Source organism: Meles meles, chromosome 21, assembly GCF_922984935.1.
Source record: "Meles meles chromosome 21, mMelMel3.1 paternal haplotype, whole genome shotgun sequence".
NCBI classification, from domain to species: domain Eukaryota; kingdom Metazoa; phylum Chordata; class Mammalia; order Carnivora; family Mustelidae; genus Meles; species Meles meles.
Window position 1 is genome coordinate 40568209 of NC_060086.1, and position 19376 is coordinate 40587584.

The 19376-nt window shown below is 54.0% G+C and overlaps 1 protein-coding gene across 8 annotated transcripts in view; it reads right to left on the minus strand.

Annotated features, from left to right (window-relative positions):
• The window catches only part of MGRN1 (mahogunin ring finger 1), a 57321-nt gene extending 42949 nt beyond the window's left edge, over positions 1-14372 (minus strand). For all 8 annotated transcript variants that reach the window (XM_045993007.1, XM_045993011.1, XM_045993006.1 and 5 more), the window contains exon 1: positions 14121-14372. In XM_045993007.1, coding sequence (XP_045848963.1) covers positions 14121-14208 — 88 coding nt within the window. In that variant the 5' untranslated portion in view covers positions 14209-14372. The remainder of the gene's footprint in view (positions 1-14120) is intronic.
• Positions 14373-19376: the final 5004 nt, after the last annotated feature.

Sequence of the window (19376 nt, forward strand, 5' to 3'; positions counted from 1 at the left end):
GCCAGAGGCCACGATTTCAGCCCTGAAGCCCTGGCTAGGCGACAACGACAGGCTTGGGGACCGCACCACCTCAGAGGAATTCAGCCGGTTCAGCTCCTCTGTAGGGAGGGACTCAGACTCCGCCCTACTTACAAGCATCCAGGTGACCTGGAGAAGCAACAGGTGGCCAGCCACCGCAATAAAGACCAAGGGAGGAGACCTTCCCTGGAGGCCTCCCCGAGTTCCCACACAGTTCAGTTTTCCTTTACGCATGTGTGTCCGATGTGGGTGGACATGCGTGTTCCTCATCTTTTACAGAGGAGGAACATCAAAACCATGAGGCTCCCTTCGGGAGGCTGCTCCAGTGATGGCCGGCTCTGGGGCTATTCTGTCCGTTCCCCTCTCATTTTTTTTTAAGATTTTTATTTATTTATTTGACAGACAGATCACAAGTAGGCAGAGAGGCAGGCAGAGAGAGAGGAAGGGAAGCAGGCTCCTCTGCCGAGCAGAGAGCCCGATGCGGGGCTCGATCTCAGGACCCTGAGATCATGAACTGAGCCAAAGGCAGAGGCTTAACCCACTGAGCCACCCGGGCGCCCCCGTTCCCCTTTCAGATGTCTGCTCGTACACATGGTGGACCACGTTCATCACTTCCAGCCCCCAAATGGAAACATGTAAGGGGATTAACCCTGCTAAGAGGCGAGGCACCAGACAAGCTCTCCAAAGCACACAACGATCCACCCCCAAGTTCCTAGAATCCCCCAGGAGGCAGGCGAGGAGGGGCAAGAGTAAAAGGGGGACCTGGAAGCTCTCCCAGAGGACACCTGCTCAACTCACTCCCCCCTTGGCTACACATTCACAGATCGCAAGTTTCATCAAGACCAAAGTTTAGGACCCTGCTACAGACCAAATGTTCACGTCTCCTCCAGATTCACATGCTGAAACCTCACCCCTAACACCATGGTACCGGGAGCTGGGGTCTTTGGGGGTGTGACCAGGTCATGAGGACGTGCTCTGAGGGGAAGACTCAGTGCCCTTATAACAGAGGCCCCTGGAGTCTCCTAACCCAGCCACGTGAGGCCGTGAGAAGACAGCTGTCCACCAACCAGGAGGAGGCTCTGCTCAGACACTGAACACCTTGATCTCGGACTTCCCTGGTTCCAGAACTGTGACACAAACGTATGTCTATTGTTTATAAGTCGCCCAGACTGCGGCGTTGCTAGAGCAGTGTAGCTGGACTGGGTCTGAGGTCCAGAAGCATGTGAACCAAACCCACCAAGCAAATGGACACACGCAGAGAAAGAAGCTGAGCGGCTTTCCGCCACCACCATCACCGCCAGGGCTGTGAGGCAGCTCGTGGCTTCATCACCAGGTGACGCAGCTGTTCCGGGTGGTCCCCAAGGGGCCTCCTCACAGTTCTGGAGGGATCAGATAAAAACACAAACTGGGGTATCTATACTCAAGCCCTGACCCTTTCGGAACCCCTCCCGCACGCTGGCTCCTTGTGAAGACTCGGGCCTGACACCCTCACTCCTGCAATTCCCAGCCGCGGCCCACCTTCCTCCCAGCCTCGAGTCTGTGCGGCGGCAGGTAATGCACGACATGAAGGATCAGTTCTAGGGAGTGCAGGCTCCCTCCGTGCACTGCAGACGCTCCAGACCCGCGACACCAATGCCATCCCCAGCCACGCACATCCCCACGCCTCGACCTCAGGGCCAGGCCCCACTCACCGCCCCGCAAACTAGTGACTCTGCTCTGTAACGCCCGCCTCACCCAGCACCACCTTCCAGGCCTGTCTCCCAGGATTCTGGCGCTTTCCCCACTCCCTGTGACCAAAGGGATGCTCCCACCCTGCCACTCAGTAGAGGGCTTCCCACAACCTCCCTGCGAGCCAGCTGCCTACCCAAGAGCAAACCCTCCGGCCCCCACTGTCTTCACAGTGAGGTCACTGTTTTTCTTCCCTCGCTGGTTGGTTCACACTCCAGCCAGGGGGGCACAAGTTTGTCCACCGTCCTGCACCCCAGCGGCCCCCACCCTGGCCTGCACACAGGAGCATCATAAAAATCGGCTGAAAGAACAGAGGTGGAGGGTGGATGACACGCTTACTACTAGTTGGCAGTCAAGGAAACGGGAGGCACAGAGGGGTCATGTGACCTGCTCAAGCCCCAGCACCAGGCAGAGGTGGAGTCCTCACTGGCCCGAGCCTGCTCGATCACACCTGCCCCTGTGTGTCCCTGCCACACCACCCAGCAATTCTGCAATTCCCGTGCACACTGACCGGGTGACCTAAAAATTCAGCTCAATCCTGACACTGCCCACCCAGGGACGGCACCAGATCCCCCAGATTAAGAGCGCAGCCCCACGCCAGCGCCCTGTCCTTTCAGATGCCAATCCCCGCTCCAGCTGGTCTCCTGTCAACTGCCTATAAACCGGACATTCCCATGACCCCCAGTTTGCTAGAGCAGCTCACAAAACTCAGGGTAACGGTTCACGTACTAGACCTCCAGTTTACTAGAAAAGGACAGGACTCAGGAGGAGCCAGATGGAGGAGAGGCCCGGGACAAGGCAGGTGGAAGGGCACCGGTGCTTCCCAGCCCTCCCTGAGGGCTCCCCCTCTTGGCGTCTCACTGCGCTCACCAGCGCGGAAGCCCTTCCAGCCCCGCCCTCTCCGTTACACAGCCACGGTTGACTGAAGCACTGGCTGCTGGTGACCCTCTCAGTCTCCCGTCTCTGAGCACAAAGCTGAGTCCAAAGGCAGTCAGGACCCACCTTTAGGTGCTTTCCAAAATCTCCTCATTAACATAAGTTCAGGTGTGGTGGAAAGTCTCGTTCTGAGTATCAAGACTCTGATTTCCCCTCTACCACTAACCCCTTAGGAAATTCCAAGGGTTTTAGGCGCTCTGCAATAGGAACAGGGGAAAAACAAATATTTACTTCTTTTTTTTAATATTTTATTTATTTGATAGAGAGAAATCAAACTAGGCAGAGAGGCAGGCAGAGAGAGAGGAGGAAGCAAGCTCCCTGCGGAGCAGAGAGCCTGATGCGGGGCTCAATCCCAAGACCCTGGGATCATGACCTGAGCTGAAGGCAGAGGCTTTAACCCACTGAGCCACCCAGGAGCCCCCAAATATTTACTTCTTACTATAAATCGCAATGTCCCTGCCAGGTAAGCCATGACATGACTAAAGACTGTGCACAACCCCCCCTGCTAAAGTACACAACTGGTCCTGGGACGCTGGGCACGCGTCCTGCCCAGCAGCCTGCGTAGGGGGGAGGCGGAGAGCCAAGCAGGCATGTGCACTGGCCGGGGACAGTTCATGGACTCCACCAGCCCCAAATTCTCATTCTCTCCCAGGACAGATGTTCCCGGTGACCAGCTTCCCGAATCCACTGCTGCTAAGCCCCGGGTGAGCCTGACCAACTAATGAGAACATCACAGTCCCCACAGAGTGATCTCAGGAAAGAAAAGCATCTTCAGGCTCCTGAGGCTCCTGAAACTCCTGGCCAGGTGGGAGGCCCCACAGCCTGGGAGCAGGTTCCCAGTGAGAAAGGCAAGACTGACCCTAAGGGGGTCCCACCCACCTCTAGTCACCCTGCTCCCTGATTCCTGGGCCAAGGTCCTGCACGTACACACCACAGCGCTTCTCTGCGCAGCCTAGGTGACTTAGGGCAGCCTCACCTCTGTGGGCCTTGGTGTCCCCATCTGCAACACGGAGGCCTCAGTGAGTAACACCAACGAGGACATCTCAGGCTGTCCTAAGGACAAAAGCAGCCGATAACACAAAGGAGCCTTGCACAGGTGAAAAGCCACCTGACAGACATTTCCTTCCCAGCCCCACTCCGGCATGAAGGCCTGACCACAGTGGGACCCTGTTCAGCAAAACCTCTCGGTCCCCAATATCACAGAGGGGAGAACAATGAACCGAAAACAACTTTAAGCAAAGATTCCGGTTCACGGAGTTCCAGAGTAAGTAGCTGCAGCCACCTTTCCTTGGGAGAAGGGGTCCTGCCCTTTTCTGGAAACAGCCTCCCCCACCCACGGGGTGGGCTCCAGCTGCCACCAGATCGTGCGGCTCCCATCCCCTAGACACTGCTGGCTGGTCGGGGTGGACACCTGACCGTGCAAGACCAACACGTGGATTCTGTCTCCTGTGGAACTGAACCAGAGACCAAAGGACTTGGTCCTTGAGGGCCCCAGATGGGGAGCAGTCAGCTTTGGGAAAGTCACAGCAGAAGGATGCTGAGCCCAGAGGGGATGAGAGGCTTTTGTGTTCAGATGGCTTCCACTTCTTGGCTTCCCACCCTTGGGTTACAGAGACCCACCCCCCACCAGCCTTCCAGTACTTTCCACCTCCTGCCTAAGCTAGTCTGCATAAATGCCATAGCAACAGCCAATTTCCAGAGAATTAAAAATGTAATAAAAAGCACTGAGGAAAGCACTCCCACAAATCAGGGAGAAAGGGGACAATCCAGTGTGAAGAATGCACCAACGATTTCAACAGACACCTCAGAAAAAGAGGAAGAGAAATGAATGGTGATTTGCATATGAAAAGGTGCGGGGACCTCACCGGTCATCAGAGAAAAGTAAATTCAAACTCAATGAGATTTCCACAGCTAAAGTCAGAAAACAACAAACCACCCGCAGCTGACACTCCCCAGCTGACACTCTCCAGCGCGGGTGAGAACGCACAGCAGACCGGGCCCTGCTCAGCAGATGGGAGTGCGAATGGGCTCAACGGCTCCGGAAACCTGCCTGCAAAACCCACTGTAGCCCAACAGGCGCGCCTCAGGGCCCCATACCCACCGCGGGGCGCCAACGTGACCCAGACACGGGTCCGGGGCTGGGGGTAAAAAGTCGCAAACACGGAGAGCGGCAGCTGCCAGGGGTTGGGTCCAGGGGAAGGGGGAGTCAGTGCGTAAAGGGCACAGGGTTCCAGCTGTGCAGTCGAGTGAGTCCTATAGAAATGCCGGTGGGCGGCCGCACAACAGGGCGGAAGCGCTTGATGTCACCGAGCTGCACGCTTCCAGGGTCAGGACGGTCACTGCTGCGTGTATTTGCCCACGATTCAGAGAAGCACGGACCCCAGGACCTCATGGGCACCGGGGCAGTCACGGGAGGGTCCGGGGCAGTATTTTCCCTAAGAGCCCGAACTGGAAATGCGCCCACCGCCCCTCCACATGAACGGATGAAGACGGCAGAGACCAACCCGACTCCAGGCCCCCACGAGCAGAGTCAGGGCCTCTCATCACTGAGTGTGGAGCAAAGAGCAGCCAGTTACTTGGATCAGACCAGAAACGGGCGGCAGCACCCATGCTGGAGTCAGAAGGGGTTTGTTTCCAGGGAGAAGGGAGACAGAGACTGGGAAGGGGCACCAGGGTTTGGGGGGCGGCTACTGCTCTATTCGACACGTTCACCGTGATGACCCATCAAGCTTACACCCTGCACACTCTCTAAACGCCCGTGACACTTCAGTGTTAAATATATACATGTGGTCCCTGCCTTCCAATGGTGCAACACACAAGCTTTAGACTTTAGGATGGTGCAAAAGTGACAGGCATTCATTAAAACCCACCCCTCAGACTGTGAATGTGGATCTCTCCGGGCAAATGATCTGTGCGTAGGTTCCTCTCTCTGGACGTGGGGCAGTCGCAGGAGCCCCAGCTCCCCGTCAGCAACGCAGTCACCAGGGTCTACCACTCACACTCACCAGCCTGCCGCACCCGGACCACAGCTCTGTGCTTCGCTTTCAGTACGTGTTCAACCAATTACGCGGCTATCGAACACTTATAAAACAGGCTTTGTGTTAGATGATTTTGACTACCTGTAGGCTAGTAAGTGTTCTGAGCACATTTAAGGTAGGCGAAGCTAAGTTACAACGTTCACTAGGGTGGCGCCTGGGGGGCCCAGTCGGTTAAGTGTCTGTGTTCGGCTCAGGGCATGATCCTGGATCCTAGGGTCCTGGGGTCCAGCCCCGCACCCAGCTCCCTCCTCGGCCAGGATCCTGCTTCTCCCTCTCCCTCTGCTCCTCCCCTTGCTTGTGCTCGCTCACTCTCTGTCAAATAAATAAAATTAAAAACAAACAAAAAAGCCATGTTCAGTAGCTTAGGTGTATTCGATGTATTTTCGACTTCTGGTCTCTCCAGCTTACCACAGATTTATGGCCACACAGACCCATCATTAGTCAAAGAAGATCTGTGCGTAGGTGTGTACACACACAGACACACACACATTTCTTAAGCCATGAACCAAACACAATTCCTTCTTCTGATTCCCCCCGGAGGCCCCCAGGGAGTCTGGTCACTCGGGGATGTCATCTGGGGCAGGAGGTCTGGATGACAGAAAGCTGCAGTTACCCGAACGGGGGATGCCAGGGCCACCCGGAGGGGACCAATATAGCAGTGCGCCTGCCCTGCAGGTGCCAAGCACCCAGGGCCAAGCAGACGGGCCCAATCAGCACCAGGCAGGAGCAAAGCACAGCAGAAATCCCTGAGACGGAGGTGGCGGCATGTCCCAGCAGTCGCTCCTCAAGCCTTGCGCCGCCGCCTGTTTCTCTGACTAAGCAAGTGACGGACTCCGAGCCGGACGCGTCCTCTCCCACGCTGTTCCATACCATGCGCCTCACTCCTCCTCCCTCTCACCCCCATCCTGGTGGGACGCTCACCCCCTCAGACACACACTGGGGTGGGGCCAGGCAGACGCAGGGGCAGCTGGCAGAAGTGAACAATTGCTTGGTTATTTACTGAGGCCGAATCAGGCGCTGCACAGGGCAGGGGGTGCCTGTGACACCATCTGCCCTTTTGCGGGACACCTTTCATGGAGTCACAGAATCGTGAACTGGGCGACAACACAACCACGCAGAAACGCCCAGGAAATGCCAAATGGAATACGGCCGGCCCCACGCAAATGTCTGGTCCCAGCGGCACTGGGTTTGGGAGGAGAGGCAGACGGCAGGGGTCACTGCCTGCCAGGGTCATCCAGGAAGTACAGGACATCCTCCAGGAAACTTCTGGGCCTGCTGCAAAACAAAAGCTGGGCAGGGCGTGGTATCACCCTGCCAGCTCCCGTGGACTCACAGGGTCCCAACAGCAAAGAGGCCTGGGCAACCAGAGGTTAACCCCAGTGAGTCAGGGAAATGGGGCCAGAGAGCAAGCTCCTGGCTCAAGGCCACAGACCAGAGCCAGACTCTGGCCTCAGGACTCAGAATCTAGTGCTCCTCCCGCCGCACCTCCACCGGCTGGAGGTGGGGGGACAGAGGGCCGCTCCCAGGTGCAATCTCACGTGCTAAACTAATCCTCACTTGTCCGTGTTTGTGGATGGGTGTGTTGTAAACACACTAAAGGTCACCCCACCTGTGAGGAAGAGGACACACACCTGCGCACCCACACTCCCCCATCCGGGCAGCGGCGCCCTCAGCACCACGGATAAGGAGGGAATGGCCGCAGCCGCCTCCCTGCGCGGGGACGAAAGGCCACTGGCTCTGCCGCCGGACAGCACAAGCCCAGGCCGTGCGGGCTGCGGACTCGGCCCACGGACTGGAGAGTCCAGCAGGCCAGGGCGGCTGCCGGGAGCTGACTGACAGCCAGGTTATGTTCAAGTCGACAGAGGGTGATGGCTTCTCTACGATGCCCAGAGAAACTCTGAAAGGGCCCCCGAGTCGCTGAGCCCCGACACACGCCCAGAGCTGAGTAAAGGAGGCGGACCTCAGAAACAAGCACATCGAGCCCCCGGCCTCTCAGAACCCCGAGCCCCCGCAACACTCCAACAGGGACCCGTGGGACCTCGGCTCCCCACGGCCCGGGCGCCAAAGCAGGCTCCTGAACCCAGCACCCCCGGGCTGCGGCTTCAGGGAACGGGTGCTCGGATGCCCACCCAGCACAGCCCACGCACTACGCTTCTTGTTGCTTTTGCTTTTACCCGAAGTGTAACAACTGGAGGTCCGAAAACAGTCTGTTTATGCGGCGACACAGTTTGTTTATGCGGCGAGTCCGACGATAAAACCCAACCAAGCTGACGAGAGCAGAAGCACAGAACTAGGTCTCAGCGGTGGACAGCGCAGGACGGAGACAGGACAGGAGTCCAGCTGAGCTGCCCCACACTGGAGGGGACGGCGCAGGTCCCTGAGCAGGAAGGCGAGCCACCTGTGAGCAGGAGGAGCCCCCTCCTCCCCATCCACCAACCCACGGGGCTCAGCACAAGCTCACTGCCCTGGAACAGGGATGGCCGGGAGACCCAGAATGCCCCCAATGACACAGAATGTCCTCTCTCATCTGGCACGCCGGCCTCGGCTCTTTCCTTTAGATGCCAAAGAAACGAGTCAGGATATACCCAACACGAGCGCTCGCGAGACGTTCCTAGGCAGCCAGCCGCACAGAAACACACAGCGAAGTCTCGCTCTCACCCTGGGCCCCTCCATCGCATGGCAGGAGACCCAGGAGTCCTCGGACCCCCGCCTGCCACCCCAAGGGAGCAGAGGCAGCCCAGCCTGAGCAGCCCGTACATGAGGGAGATGGGGCTGGTCTCCTTGGGGGCCTGTTGCACAAGCACTGTCCCTCGCCTACTGTACACCCCAGGCTCAGATGCCGCATGACAAAAGGCTCAGTCTGATTTCTAGTTCCTCCACCACAGGACCAAGTTTGGTGTCACAAGGACAAGGCAAGGCTCCAGTAAGAAGGAGGTGAGAACACTCTGAAAGTACACACACGCACACACACACACAGGGTTTAGGTCTGGGGCATATCTCCCCTTCCCTCCCTCCACTGCCTGGGCTGGTAGGCCACATGTCTGACCGCCTCCCCTTCTGACACTTCTCCTGTGTGACCTGGTCCCCGCACGACCTCCCTCCAACACAAGGGCAAGGCAGGCGGCATCGCTCGGAGACACACGATTAACAGGAACGACCCCAGCCGGAGGTGAGGCTGTGGCAGCAGCTGCCCACAGCCAGGCCCTCCGCAGGGGCACGTGCTACCCTCCGGGCCCCTCCTGCAGGCCTGCACCTTCTCTCTGCCGCGCAGCCACAGTGTCCTCACTCCTGCTCTGACCCTCGGCTGAAGACGGGCCGGCTGTGTGATCAGGGCCACGCAGTACAGAATTAAACCCTCATATTTATGGTGAACTCATATTTTACAAAAGTGCGAGCTGGATGGGACAACCACAGTCTTTTCCACAGATGGTAATGAAATAACGAAATATCCATATGCAAAGTAAGACCGCATAGTTTTACCTGAAACTACACCTGAAAACTTTACCTCAAGACGGATCCCAGTGCTTGCTTTGGCAGTACATACAAATACTGGAACAAAATGGATCACGGACCCAAACGCATGAGCTGAAACTGTAAAATTTCGGAGGAAAAAAACACAGAAAATCTTTGTGACCTTGGCCTAAGCAAAGATCTCCTGGATATAACTCCAAAGACATCAACCACTAAAAAGACTGACAAACTGAACTTAACCAAAACTTAAAACCTGTGATCCTCAGAAGACACCATTAAGAAAAATGAAGACAAGTCACAGACTAGGAAAAACGTTAGCAAATCACAGAGCTGATAAAGGAATTGTATCATTGTACCCAGAATAAAGAACTGTTACAACCGAATAAGACAAACAATCCAATCTTTAAAAAAATGAACAACAGACAAAAACAGGGACGCCTGGGTGGCTCAGTGGGTTAAAGTCTCTGCCTTCGGCTCAGGTCATGATCCCAGGGTTCTGGGATGGAGGGCCCCCCCCCCCCACATTGGGCTCTCTGCTCAGCGGAGAGCCTGCTTCCTCCTCTCTGCCTGCCTCTCTGCCTACTTGTGATCTCTATCTGTCAAATAAATAAATAAAATCTTAAAAAAAAAAAAAAGACAAAAACAAAATCTGGCCCCTGTGCCCATGCCGCGCACACTCTGGCACTCTCTCTCTCTCTCACACACAGAGAATACAAATGGCTGAGAAGCACACTTGAAAAGATGTTCCACATCATCAGTCATCAGGGAAATGCAAATCAAAACCACAATGGGATACCACTTCACACCCACAAGGATAGTGAAAAAGGTAGACAACAGCGGTGCCTGGCCGACTTGGTAAGTAGAGCACAGGGCTCCTAATCTCAGGACCTTGAGTTCAAGCCCCACGTTGGGCGTAGAACCTATAAAAAAAAAAAGAAAGAAAGAAAGTAGACAATAATAAGTGTTAGCAAGGATGTGGAGCACTGGAATCCTCACACATTGCTGATGGGACTGTAAGATGAAACAGCTGGGCAAAGTCTGGCAGTTCATCAAAAGGTCAAACATAGAGTCGCCCTAACACCCAGCAATTCCTCTCCTAGGTGTATACTAAAAAGAATTGAAAAGGGCCACACAAACGTTCTGTGTTCATAGCAGCATTATTCATTATAGCCAAAAAGTGGAAACAAGGGCACCTGGGTGGCTCAATTGGTTAAGCAACTGCCTTTGGCTCAGGTCAGGATCCCGGAATCCCAGGATTGAGTCCCACATGCGGCTCCCAGCTCCACAAGGAGTCTGCTTCTCCCTCTGACCTTCTCTCTTCTCATGCTCTCTCTCACTGTCTCTCTCTCAAGTTAATAAATAAAATCTTAAAAAAAAAAAAAAGTGGAAACAACCCAACTGTTAACTGGCAAATAAAATGTATGATATCTGGGGCGCCTGGGTGGCTCAGTGGGTTAAGGCCTCTGCCTTCGGCTCAGGTCGTGATCCCAAGGTCCTGGGATCGAGTCCCACATCGGGCTCTCTGCTCAGCAGGAAGCCTGCTTCCCCCTCTCTCTCTGCCTGCCTCTCTGCCTACTTGTGATCTCTGTCAAATAAATAAATAAAATCTTTTAAAAATGTATGATATCTGTACAATAAGTTACAAGACACCTGTTACGGGGCGCCTGAGTGGCTCAGTGGATTAAGCCTCTGCCTTCGGCTCAGGTCATGATCTCAGGGTCCTGGGATCGAGCCCCGCATCGGGCTCTCTGCTCAGTGGGGAGCCTGTTTCTTCCTCTCTCTCTGCCTGCCTCTCTGCCTACTTGTGATCTCTTTCTCTCTGTCAAATAAATGAATAAAATATAAAAAAATTAAAAAAGAAATATGTTTCTTAAAAAAAAAAAAAAAAGACACCTGTTACAACAGGGATGAACGTCAAAGACATCGTTTCAAGTGCAAAAAGCCAGATGCAAAAGAGACTACCTGTTGTATGATTCCTTTTATGTGAAGTGTCCAGAGAGGGCACAACTTAAAGACAGAAAGCAGATCAGAGTAATGGGATGGGGACCGGGGCGGAGGGGGGGGGGGGCACAGACTGACTGCAAAGAAGCACCAGGAAACTTTGGACGGTACTGGAAATGTCTAAAACCTGACTGTGGTGACCGCTGGACAATTCTGTATGTTTATTGAAAGTCAACAAATCATATGCTTACAATGAATGCGCTGTATGGCACACAATTTATATCTCAATAAAGCCACTTAAAAACTAAAACGAAAAAATAAATACAATGAAAACAAAGCAAATGCTATTAAATTTGAACTAGATACCTTTGCAGTACATGCTGAAAGTTCCACAAGCAAAAGAAAACTGGACAGGAAATCTTAAAAGTTCTAACCACTGGGGCGCCTGGGTGGCTCAGTGGGTTAAGCCGCTGCCTTCGGCTCAGGTCATGATCTCGGGGTCCTGGGATCGAGTCCCACATCGGGCTCTCTGCTCGGCAGCGAGTCTGCTTCCCTCTCTCTCTGCCTGCCTCTCTGCCTACTTGTGATTTCTCTCTGTCAAATAAATAAATAAAATCTTTAAAAAATAAAAAATAAAAAAATAAAAGTTCTAACCACAAAAAAAAAAAAAGGCGAAGAGATGAGGGTATTAACTCACCCTGTGTTGTGGTTGATGATATCAAATCACCAATGTGTACACCTTCAACTTGCACATTATGTCAATTTTATCTCAAAAAAGCTGGAAGGGACTGGACAAAATTACAGATGTGTTTTTAAAAATTAGCACCCAATCATTTTTCTCTGTTTGAAATTATCAACAAAATTAACAGAGACCTGAAAAGATAACCTTCTCATCAGGTGCCTGAAGGCTCCATGGGCCATCCCCTAAAAATCATCTGAACCCCCCTGGGCTCCCCAGTCCACCCTTGGGGAAACGTATGAAAGTACTGCTGAGGTCATTTCTCGGACCGAACCTCCCTGAGCAAGGTGGCCCGAGGCACAAGGAAGCCGAGAGGACAGCTTCTGGACTGGACAGGTCCAGGACAGCACTGCTGTGGTGCTCTAAGGTAGCCTACCTACGACATTCACCTTGGGTGCCAGACCCAATCAATTAGTTGTGGCTGACCGGGGTGTTTGTTAATGGATTCTGAAACCAAGTCCAGACTTCGTGTCAAAGAGTGTCCGGAAAGATTAGCAAGGTCTACCACACAGAATCTGTGTGGTATTATATTATATTATAAAGGTCTTGTATTTGTGTTATTATAAAGGCCTTGTATTTGTGATTTCTCCAAACACTCAAGCCAAGTGTGTCCTAGTCCCAGGTTCTATAGGAAATGCCACATTAAACTTCGATACCTCTGCCGTGCCACAGCTAAGTGCTATTACGGCCTGCACTGGCCACCTAATATTCTTTTTAGGCCATTATAGCAATTAGTATTTTATGAGGACTTAGGGTGCACTATTCGGACCAGTGTACAAGCAACGACCCACTGTACAGATAAGGAAACTGTGACCCAGAGCGCAGAGCAGCTTGCCGAACGTCACTCAGCCTAACAAGAACATCAGAGATGGAAGAGGAATTCAAACAACCGCTTCAATCAGATGTGGGGATGTCAGCCCACCGGCTTCCAGGGGACCCCCATACCCGGCTGAGCTGCCCCGCACTTCTGCCTGGGACACAAGTAGGCAACAAGGCCTTCTACCCACTTCTGAGTGTTCCAAAAACTGTGTTATCTCCACCCCTCTATTTTCCCAGACACACCCCCTGTTGGGCTTCCAAAATCAGGGCAGAGCAGTTCTCAAATTTTAGTGGACATCAGACTCACTTGAGAAAGGGTTTCAATGCCAGTTCCTAGGCCCCAGCAGGTCCGAGGTAGGGCCTGTGAAATGCACGTTGAACAAGCTTCCCCACTAGTGGCAGTGGGTAGTCCTGGACCACACTTGAAGGAAACCTGGCCTGGTGGGTGTCCCAAGGCCAACTGGGAGGTCTAGGAGACCCCCAGATCAGAACAGATTCTTCAGAAGCCAGGATCAGGAGACCCAACCTCAAAATCTCCCTCATGTCCAAATTCTCTGTCCTTTTCCCTCTTTTCTTTCCACGGCAAATGACCCCCATGAGAAGATGGAAAGGGAGGAACCCAAGCTAAAGTTCTGGGTCAGGCCACACTCTTTACAGGCAGCAAAGAAGAGTGGGAACGAGTCGACTGGGCGTCCAATTTGTGGTTCTGCTCCCAGAGACGCTTCCAACCAGATCTCTGAGACCTTGGGCAAGTAACTTCCTGGCTGGTGTCTCAGGTCTCCCTGCCACCAAAGAAAAAAAAAAAAAGGCCAGAGAACCAGGCAGGTCCTCTCCAACCAGTCTCCAGTTCTCCAACAAGGACTCGCAGCCTCTCCCCCATAGATCATAATCTCCTTGGGCCGAGTGCCACTCCCCCTACCCACCCACCATATTCACAGGCACCAGGTGGTCACAAGAGAGCGAAGCTTCTGTCCAGATGGCGTGGCGAGTGCTCAGAACCACCGGCCGGGTCGTCACACTAAGCCACCAAAGAAAGCCAAAACTGGCGATGGCGTGATGTCAATCCCTTTGACAATGACCACTTTGTAAGCACCAGCGAAGCGCCGGGCACCGTGCTAACCCCTCGCCAGCGTCGCACCACGAACCTCACCCCCGCCCTAGGGGTTTCCCACTCAGTCTCCCCTGTGTGCAGACCAGGGAGCTGAGGCGCACAGGGGCGAAGCGACTGACCCAAGGTCACCCCGCCGGAGGGGCCGGGACGCGGCAGCCCGGGGCCCCACCCACGGTCTGAGTGGAGGTCGCGCGGAGCCCCGGGCGGTGAGGCGCAGAGAGGGCCGCGGTCCCTGCAGAACCCACCGCACGTCTGCCCACTCCGCGTTCCGCCCCAGGCCTCGCCCAGCCGCGCGCCCGAGGCCGCGCCGGCCGCTCACCAGACTTCGGCGGGTAGCGATAGGCCGAGTTCGCCTGGATGTCGATGTCCTCCACGCCCGCGATGCGGCGGCTCAGAATGGAGCCCATGGTGCGCGGCGAGCCGGGCCGGGGCCTGGACGCGGGCGTCAGCGACGTCCTCACGCGGACATAGCCCGGACAAGGCCACACGGACACTCGCCCACCGCCGCGGGTACCTCGGCCTCCAAGCCCCAACCCCCAGCTCGGCCGGGGCCGCGACGCCACAGCGGCCCTCCGCGCCCCCCCGCCCCGGGCACGAGGCACCTCGGGAAATGGAGTCCCCTCGCTACCGAGGGCGACGGTTTGCACCGCAGGAAGCCCGCCAAAGAACTACATGTCCCAGGATGCCCTTCGCTGCGGCCCCGTGAAGATGCTGACCGGGACTCCAGGACAAACCAAATGGACCTGAATCCAGAGGGAGGAACCATCACTCACACCGCAAACTGACTTTCCCTCTGCATTCCAAGCATGGCATTAACATCCTTACTCTTTAGTCTCCTAATAATCTGTTCACATATAGATTCTTATAGGAACCCAGCGCCTTCCATTTACTCCCTCTCTGAAATAGCTCCCTGAGCCACCGTGGTTCTCCCCACTTCCCAGGGTTGATCTCCTGCCCCGTCCAGAAGAGGGCACACCTTTACCTGCCACCTGGCAATAGCTGGGAGGGAACCCAAGCCGACCGGGAGCTGGGGTTCACAGAAGAAGCTAAGCGCTTCTTTTGGCCTTTTCCAGAACTCAAGGCTTCTCTTTAGTTCTACATCCAGAACATTACTTTGAAGACATAATTATACAGCCCCACAGACCTCTCCCCATTTTCCGTATAGAGAAACTGAGGCACAAAGAAGGGACGGCTGCATAGGAGATGCTGAAGGCAAGTTTAAAAAATTGGTTAGGATTAGAGGCCTGCAGGTTGCAATGTACTTTCCTGGCTTTTGATTCACGTGAAATTCTGTAAACAGACCCAGTGGAGATTATTTTCACCTGCTCTTTGGTTGAGAAGGTAATGGTTTCCCAAGGCAAGCCTGCTGTAGCAGGAAAGCAGCTGGGGAGGGCAGCAGGTGGCGAAGGGTCTCGAATGATAAATGCACCACATTACACATTAAAATGAGTCCTGCACCTCTCTGGAGGCCAGAGTCCAGTATACAACCTTCAATTGCCAGGGAACCTGGGAAGCCAAAATTAATAAAAGAGGTGAAAGATTTATGTGCTTATGAGTAGAGTCCAGGTCTTGGAAGAGCCTGATTAAATCTCTACTTCATAATCAAGATCCCCATTTACTGAGCACCTACTATGTGCCAGACATCATGTTGAGACAATCTAATTTTTTGATGTAGCTTTTATTTTCATTCCAAATTCACAAAAAAAAAAAAAAGGGAAAGTGAAGCTGGAAGAGGTGAAGTACCCCACTTAGGCTCACAAGAGATAAACGGTAATAAAGCTGAAACTTGTACCAATCCATACCCCTGCCATACTCCCCTGCCACCCCAAAACAGAAACACTCCAATGTGCTAGCTTTCGTGTCTCTTGCCACCAGGTGGGCCTGAAGACACCCCCCTCCCTGTGTGATCTCTCTTCCCTTATCTTTATTAAATCACATAACAGTTATGTGTATACACATGTACATATACCAACACTGAATTCAAATTACTGGCCTCCCTGCTTGGGGGAGGCAAGGAAAGTAGGATAGACCCTGATGTTATTTAAAAACAACCCTAGGGGCACCTGGGCCGCTCAGTAGGTTAAAGCCTCTGCCTTCGGCTCGGGCCATGATCCCGGGGTCCTAGGATCAAGCCCTGCTGAGCAGAGAGCCTGCCTCTCTGCCTGCTTGTAGTTGCTGTCTGTCAACTAAATAAAGTCTTTGAAAAAAAAAAAAAGAAAGAAAGAAAAACAACCCTAGAGCATGCCTTCCTGGGCCAGGGCAGTCGTTTCCATGGGCTGGATGTTTGATTAAACATTCCTCTTAGTAGAGCTTTGGACTTGCTCTTCTGTCCTTATCCATGCCGGGCTGGGAGACAGGCCCGTTCTGATTTGTTATTAGTTCTACTGTCAACATCTGTGCTGATTCATTTATTTATTCAACAAATATTGATCATGCAGCTACTATGTAACAGGCAATGAGCCAGGCTACGAGCCAGGCAACTGGTTTCAAATGGAAGAACCCTAGATGGGGAGCACACAGATTAGTGAGGAGAGACACTTAAAAGGTTAACGGGTGCATAAATATAAAATGTGATGGGTGCTACAGGAGGATAGAGGTGCAATGAAATAAGAGGGGAGATTTATTATTGATAGGGGTGTCAGGGAAGGCTTCTCTGAAGAGGTGACATTTAAGCCAGGATTTGAAATACAAATAAGAGCAAATGGGGTGGAGGGGGGCAAACTCTAGGTAAGCCAGTCCCAAGTTCCAAGCAGGGGAAACACTATGTGCAAAGGCCCTGAGACTTCAAGGGGCTGAGTCTGATCCAGGGGCTCAAAGGCAGTGTGGTTAAATTCAAATGGGGGAGTATAGGAACAAAAGAGCGAGGCAGTGGCAAGACCGCACGTCCCTCAGCCAGCCAGCACTGGGTCTTTTGAAACAGACCCTAGGCTCAGTTAAATGGGAACCCGGGCAGAGTCCCCTGAGTTCAGGCTTCTTCCTGAGCCTCCTGAGCAGGCAGGATCCTTGCTTATTCATTTTTGGGCTCCCAGAATCAGGCACCCAATGATCTGTGGAGTATTTGAAGGAATGGAGGTGGAGAGGCACCTGGCTGCCTCCGTGGAGCATAAGACTCTGATCACAGAATTGTGCGGCTGAGCCCCACATTGGGTGTGGAGATAACTTAATAAAATCTTTTTTAAAAGTGGGGGGGAATGGAGATGAAAAGGAGGAGGACAGAGCATGCTGGGGAGACTTTAGCAGGGCCCCCAACTTCCTAGAACTTCAGGTGAGATGTGGGCACTATTAGAAATAACTTTTTGTCCCCCTGCCCGTATCTTCTGGTCCCAGCTGCCGGGCCCCATCTGAGCTTGCTAAGAAATCCAAAGTCCACTCTCTAGTCAGGCTGATCCTGGATAAAAACAAGATTGTTTTTTCCTTTAATGCTGCCTCTGGGAAAACAAGCAGGCTAGGGGTGCCACCGGGGCCAGAGGAGTAACCTTTGCTCTTACCAGCCTCAACTGCCCCACCCCAGTCAGCCTACTGGCTTGAAAGTGCTCCTCCGGAGCTGAACAAGCCCGGACAGGTACTGAGTGTTGCTGGATAAGGTTAGGGGGAAGGGGGAAGGTACTTCCTGTTTCCTTGAGCCAGAAAATCCCCTAGTAGGTCCTGCCAGGGCAGTGCCCCCTCTCACTGGCCAGAAATACACCCTCATAGTCTCACCCCCACACCCATTAACTGTGCCTAGTGTCTATTTCAAAAGACCCAGTGCTGGCTGGCTGAGGGACGTGCGGTCTTGCCACTGCCTCGCTCTTTTGTTCCTATACTCCCCCATTTGAATTTAACCACACTGCCTTTGAGCCCCTGGATCAGACTCAGCCCCTTGAAGTCTCAGGGCCTTTGCACATAGTGTTTCCCCTGCTTGGAACTTGGGACTGGCTTACCTAGAGTTTGCCCCCCTCCACCCCATTTGCTCTTATTTGTATTTCAAATCCTGGGTATCTGGTCTCCAATGACTCCGAACGCTGGCAAGAACATAAGGGGGTGTGGATTCCAGCCTGTTTCTTCATCAGTCAAATGGGGCTTGGGCTCCCTGGAGTGGTCTGGATGCAAGCAAAGAGGTGAGTACTAAAAATGGTAGGTACGCTGAGTGCCAGGCCCCTGCTAAGCACTGCACGGGAATTAATCCCCTCGGCAGTCCTGGGATTGCTCCACACTCCTAGCTCAGGTTCTACAAATGAAACAAAGCTCAGGGCTGCAGTCGCTTATCCAATATCAGTCAGTAAGCAGCAGAGTTGACTCATACCCAGGTCTGGCTCCAGAACCCGCTTCCCTTCCAGCATGCCCTGATGCTGTCCCTGTGTAACAGGGACAGCAATGACCACTTTCAGAGCCACATTCTTCGTGTTGGGCGCTTTACCCACATTAATTCAAGTTCATGATGCTTTGTTAAGGAGCGGGCCCATGCTTAACAAGACCAGAAATCTCCTGGCATTATCAGGGTTTGCAAAAAATGGTGGAGCCTGAGTGATCCTGTGTGGCAGAAGAGACATGCCCCAGCCCCACAATCCTGAGATCCGTCAGGCCCTGTCAGACAGTCTCCCATTATCCTCCTCCCACTCACCAAAGCCAGAACCTCTGGCAGGGTTAAAAAAGACCCAAGTGGGGCTTCTCCCCACCCCTCCAGTGTGGCATAGTTCCCTCCACCCAGGGCATTTCCTCTAATGAGGGGAGCTGAAGGGGGCGGGGCACTCCACTAGAAACAGACACATCCAAAACATCTGATCTGGACCGGGCCCCTCCGCCGCCATTAGGACCTCACACTTAGCCTAAAGCCAACAACAGAAGAAATATAGGAAAACCTCCCAATGACCTTTAGCCCAAGCCTCTAGGGCCTGTGTCACTTTCTAGAGAGCACTTTCCATACTTCTACATTTCCCCAAGTCTACATCTGTCCTAGGGATTTTTGACACACGATCCCAAACCGCCCCCCCACCCCCGCCGCCGCTTTCCCGCCCCAGACGACGCTTCTCGGGTGTGCTCTCCCCAGTAACCCGGGCCGGGTCAGGGCAGGGCAAGAGAAAGGGCCCAAAGAACGGTTGCCCAACGGATGAAACTGGAGCCCAGGGAGCACGAGGAACCCGGCCAAGGTCACTCAGAGCGGGGGTGACCGCGCCAGACCGCTCCCCGCCTCCCCGGCCGGGATTCTGTTCCGAGCCCGCCCTGTCCCCGCACGCCCAACCCGCGACGTCACCCGGAAGCCGCGCGTGCGGAGCTGTAAACACAGCCCGCAACTCCCCCCATCCCGTGCTCCCAGTCCCGCCCCCGCCCGCCACGTGACGCGCCCCCGCCGTCCCCGACCCAGCGCCCGCCCCCGCTGCAGCCCCATTGGCCGGCCAGCTTTGTTTACCTTATATGGCCAGGTCCTAACACTCTGCGGCCGCCCATTGGCCATGGCGTGGCCTCACTCACTTGACGTCATTCGGGACAGAACGATGCAAATAAACCGGGGCATTCTGGGAATAGGAGTTCGGGGCAGCCCCGGAACTGGCTCCGCCAGGTCCTGGCGCCCGCATCTAGAAGCCGAGATTTCCGGCAG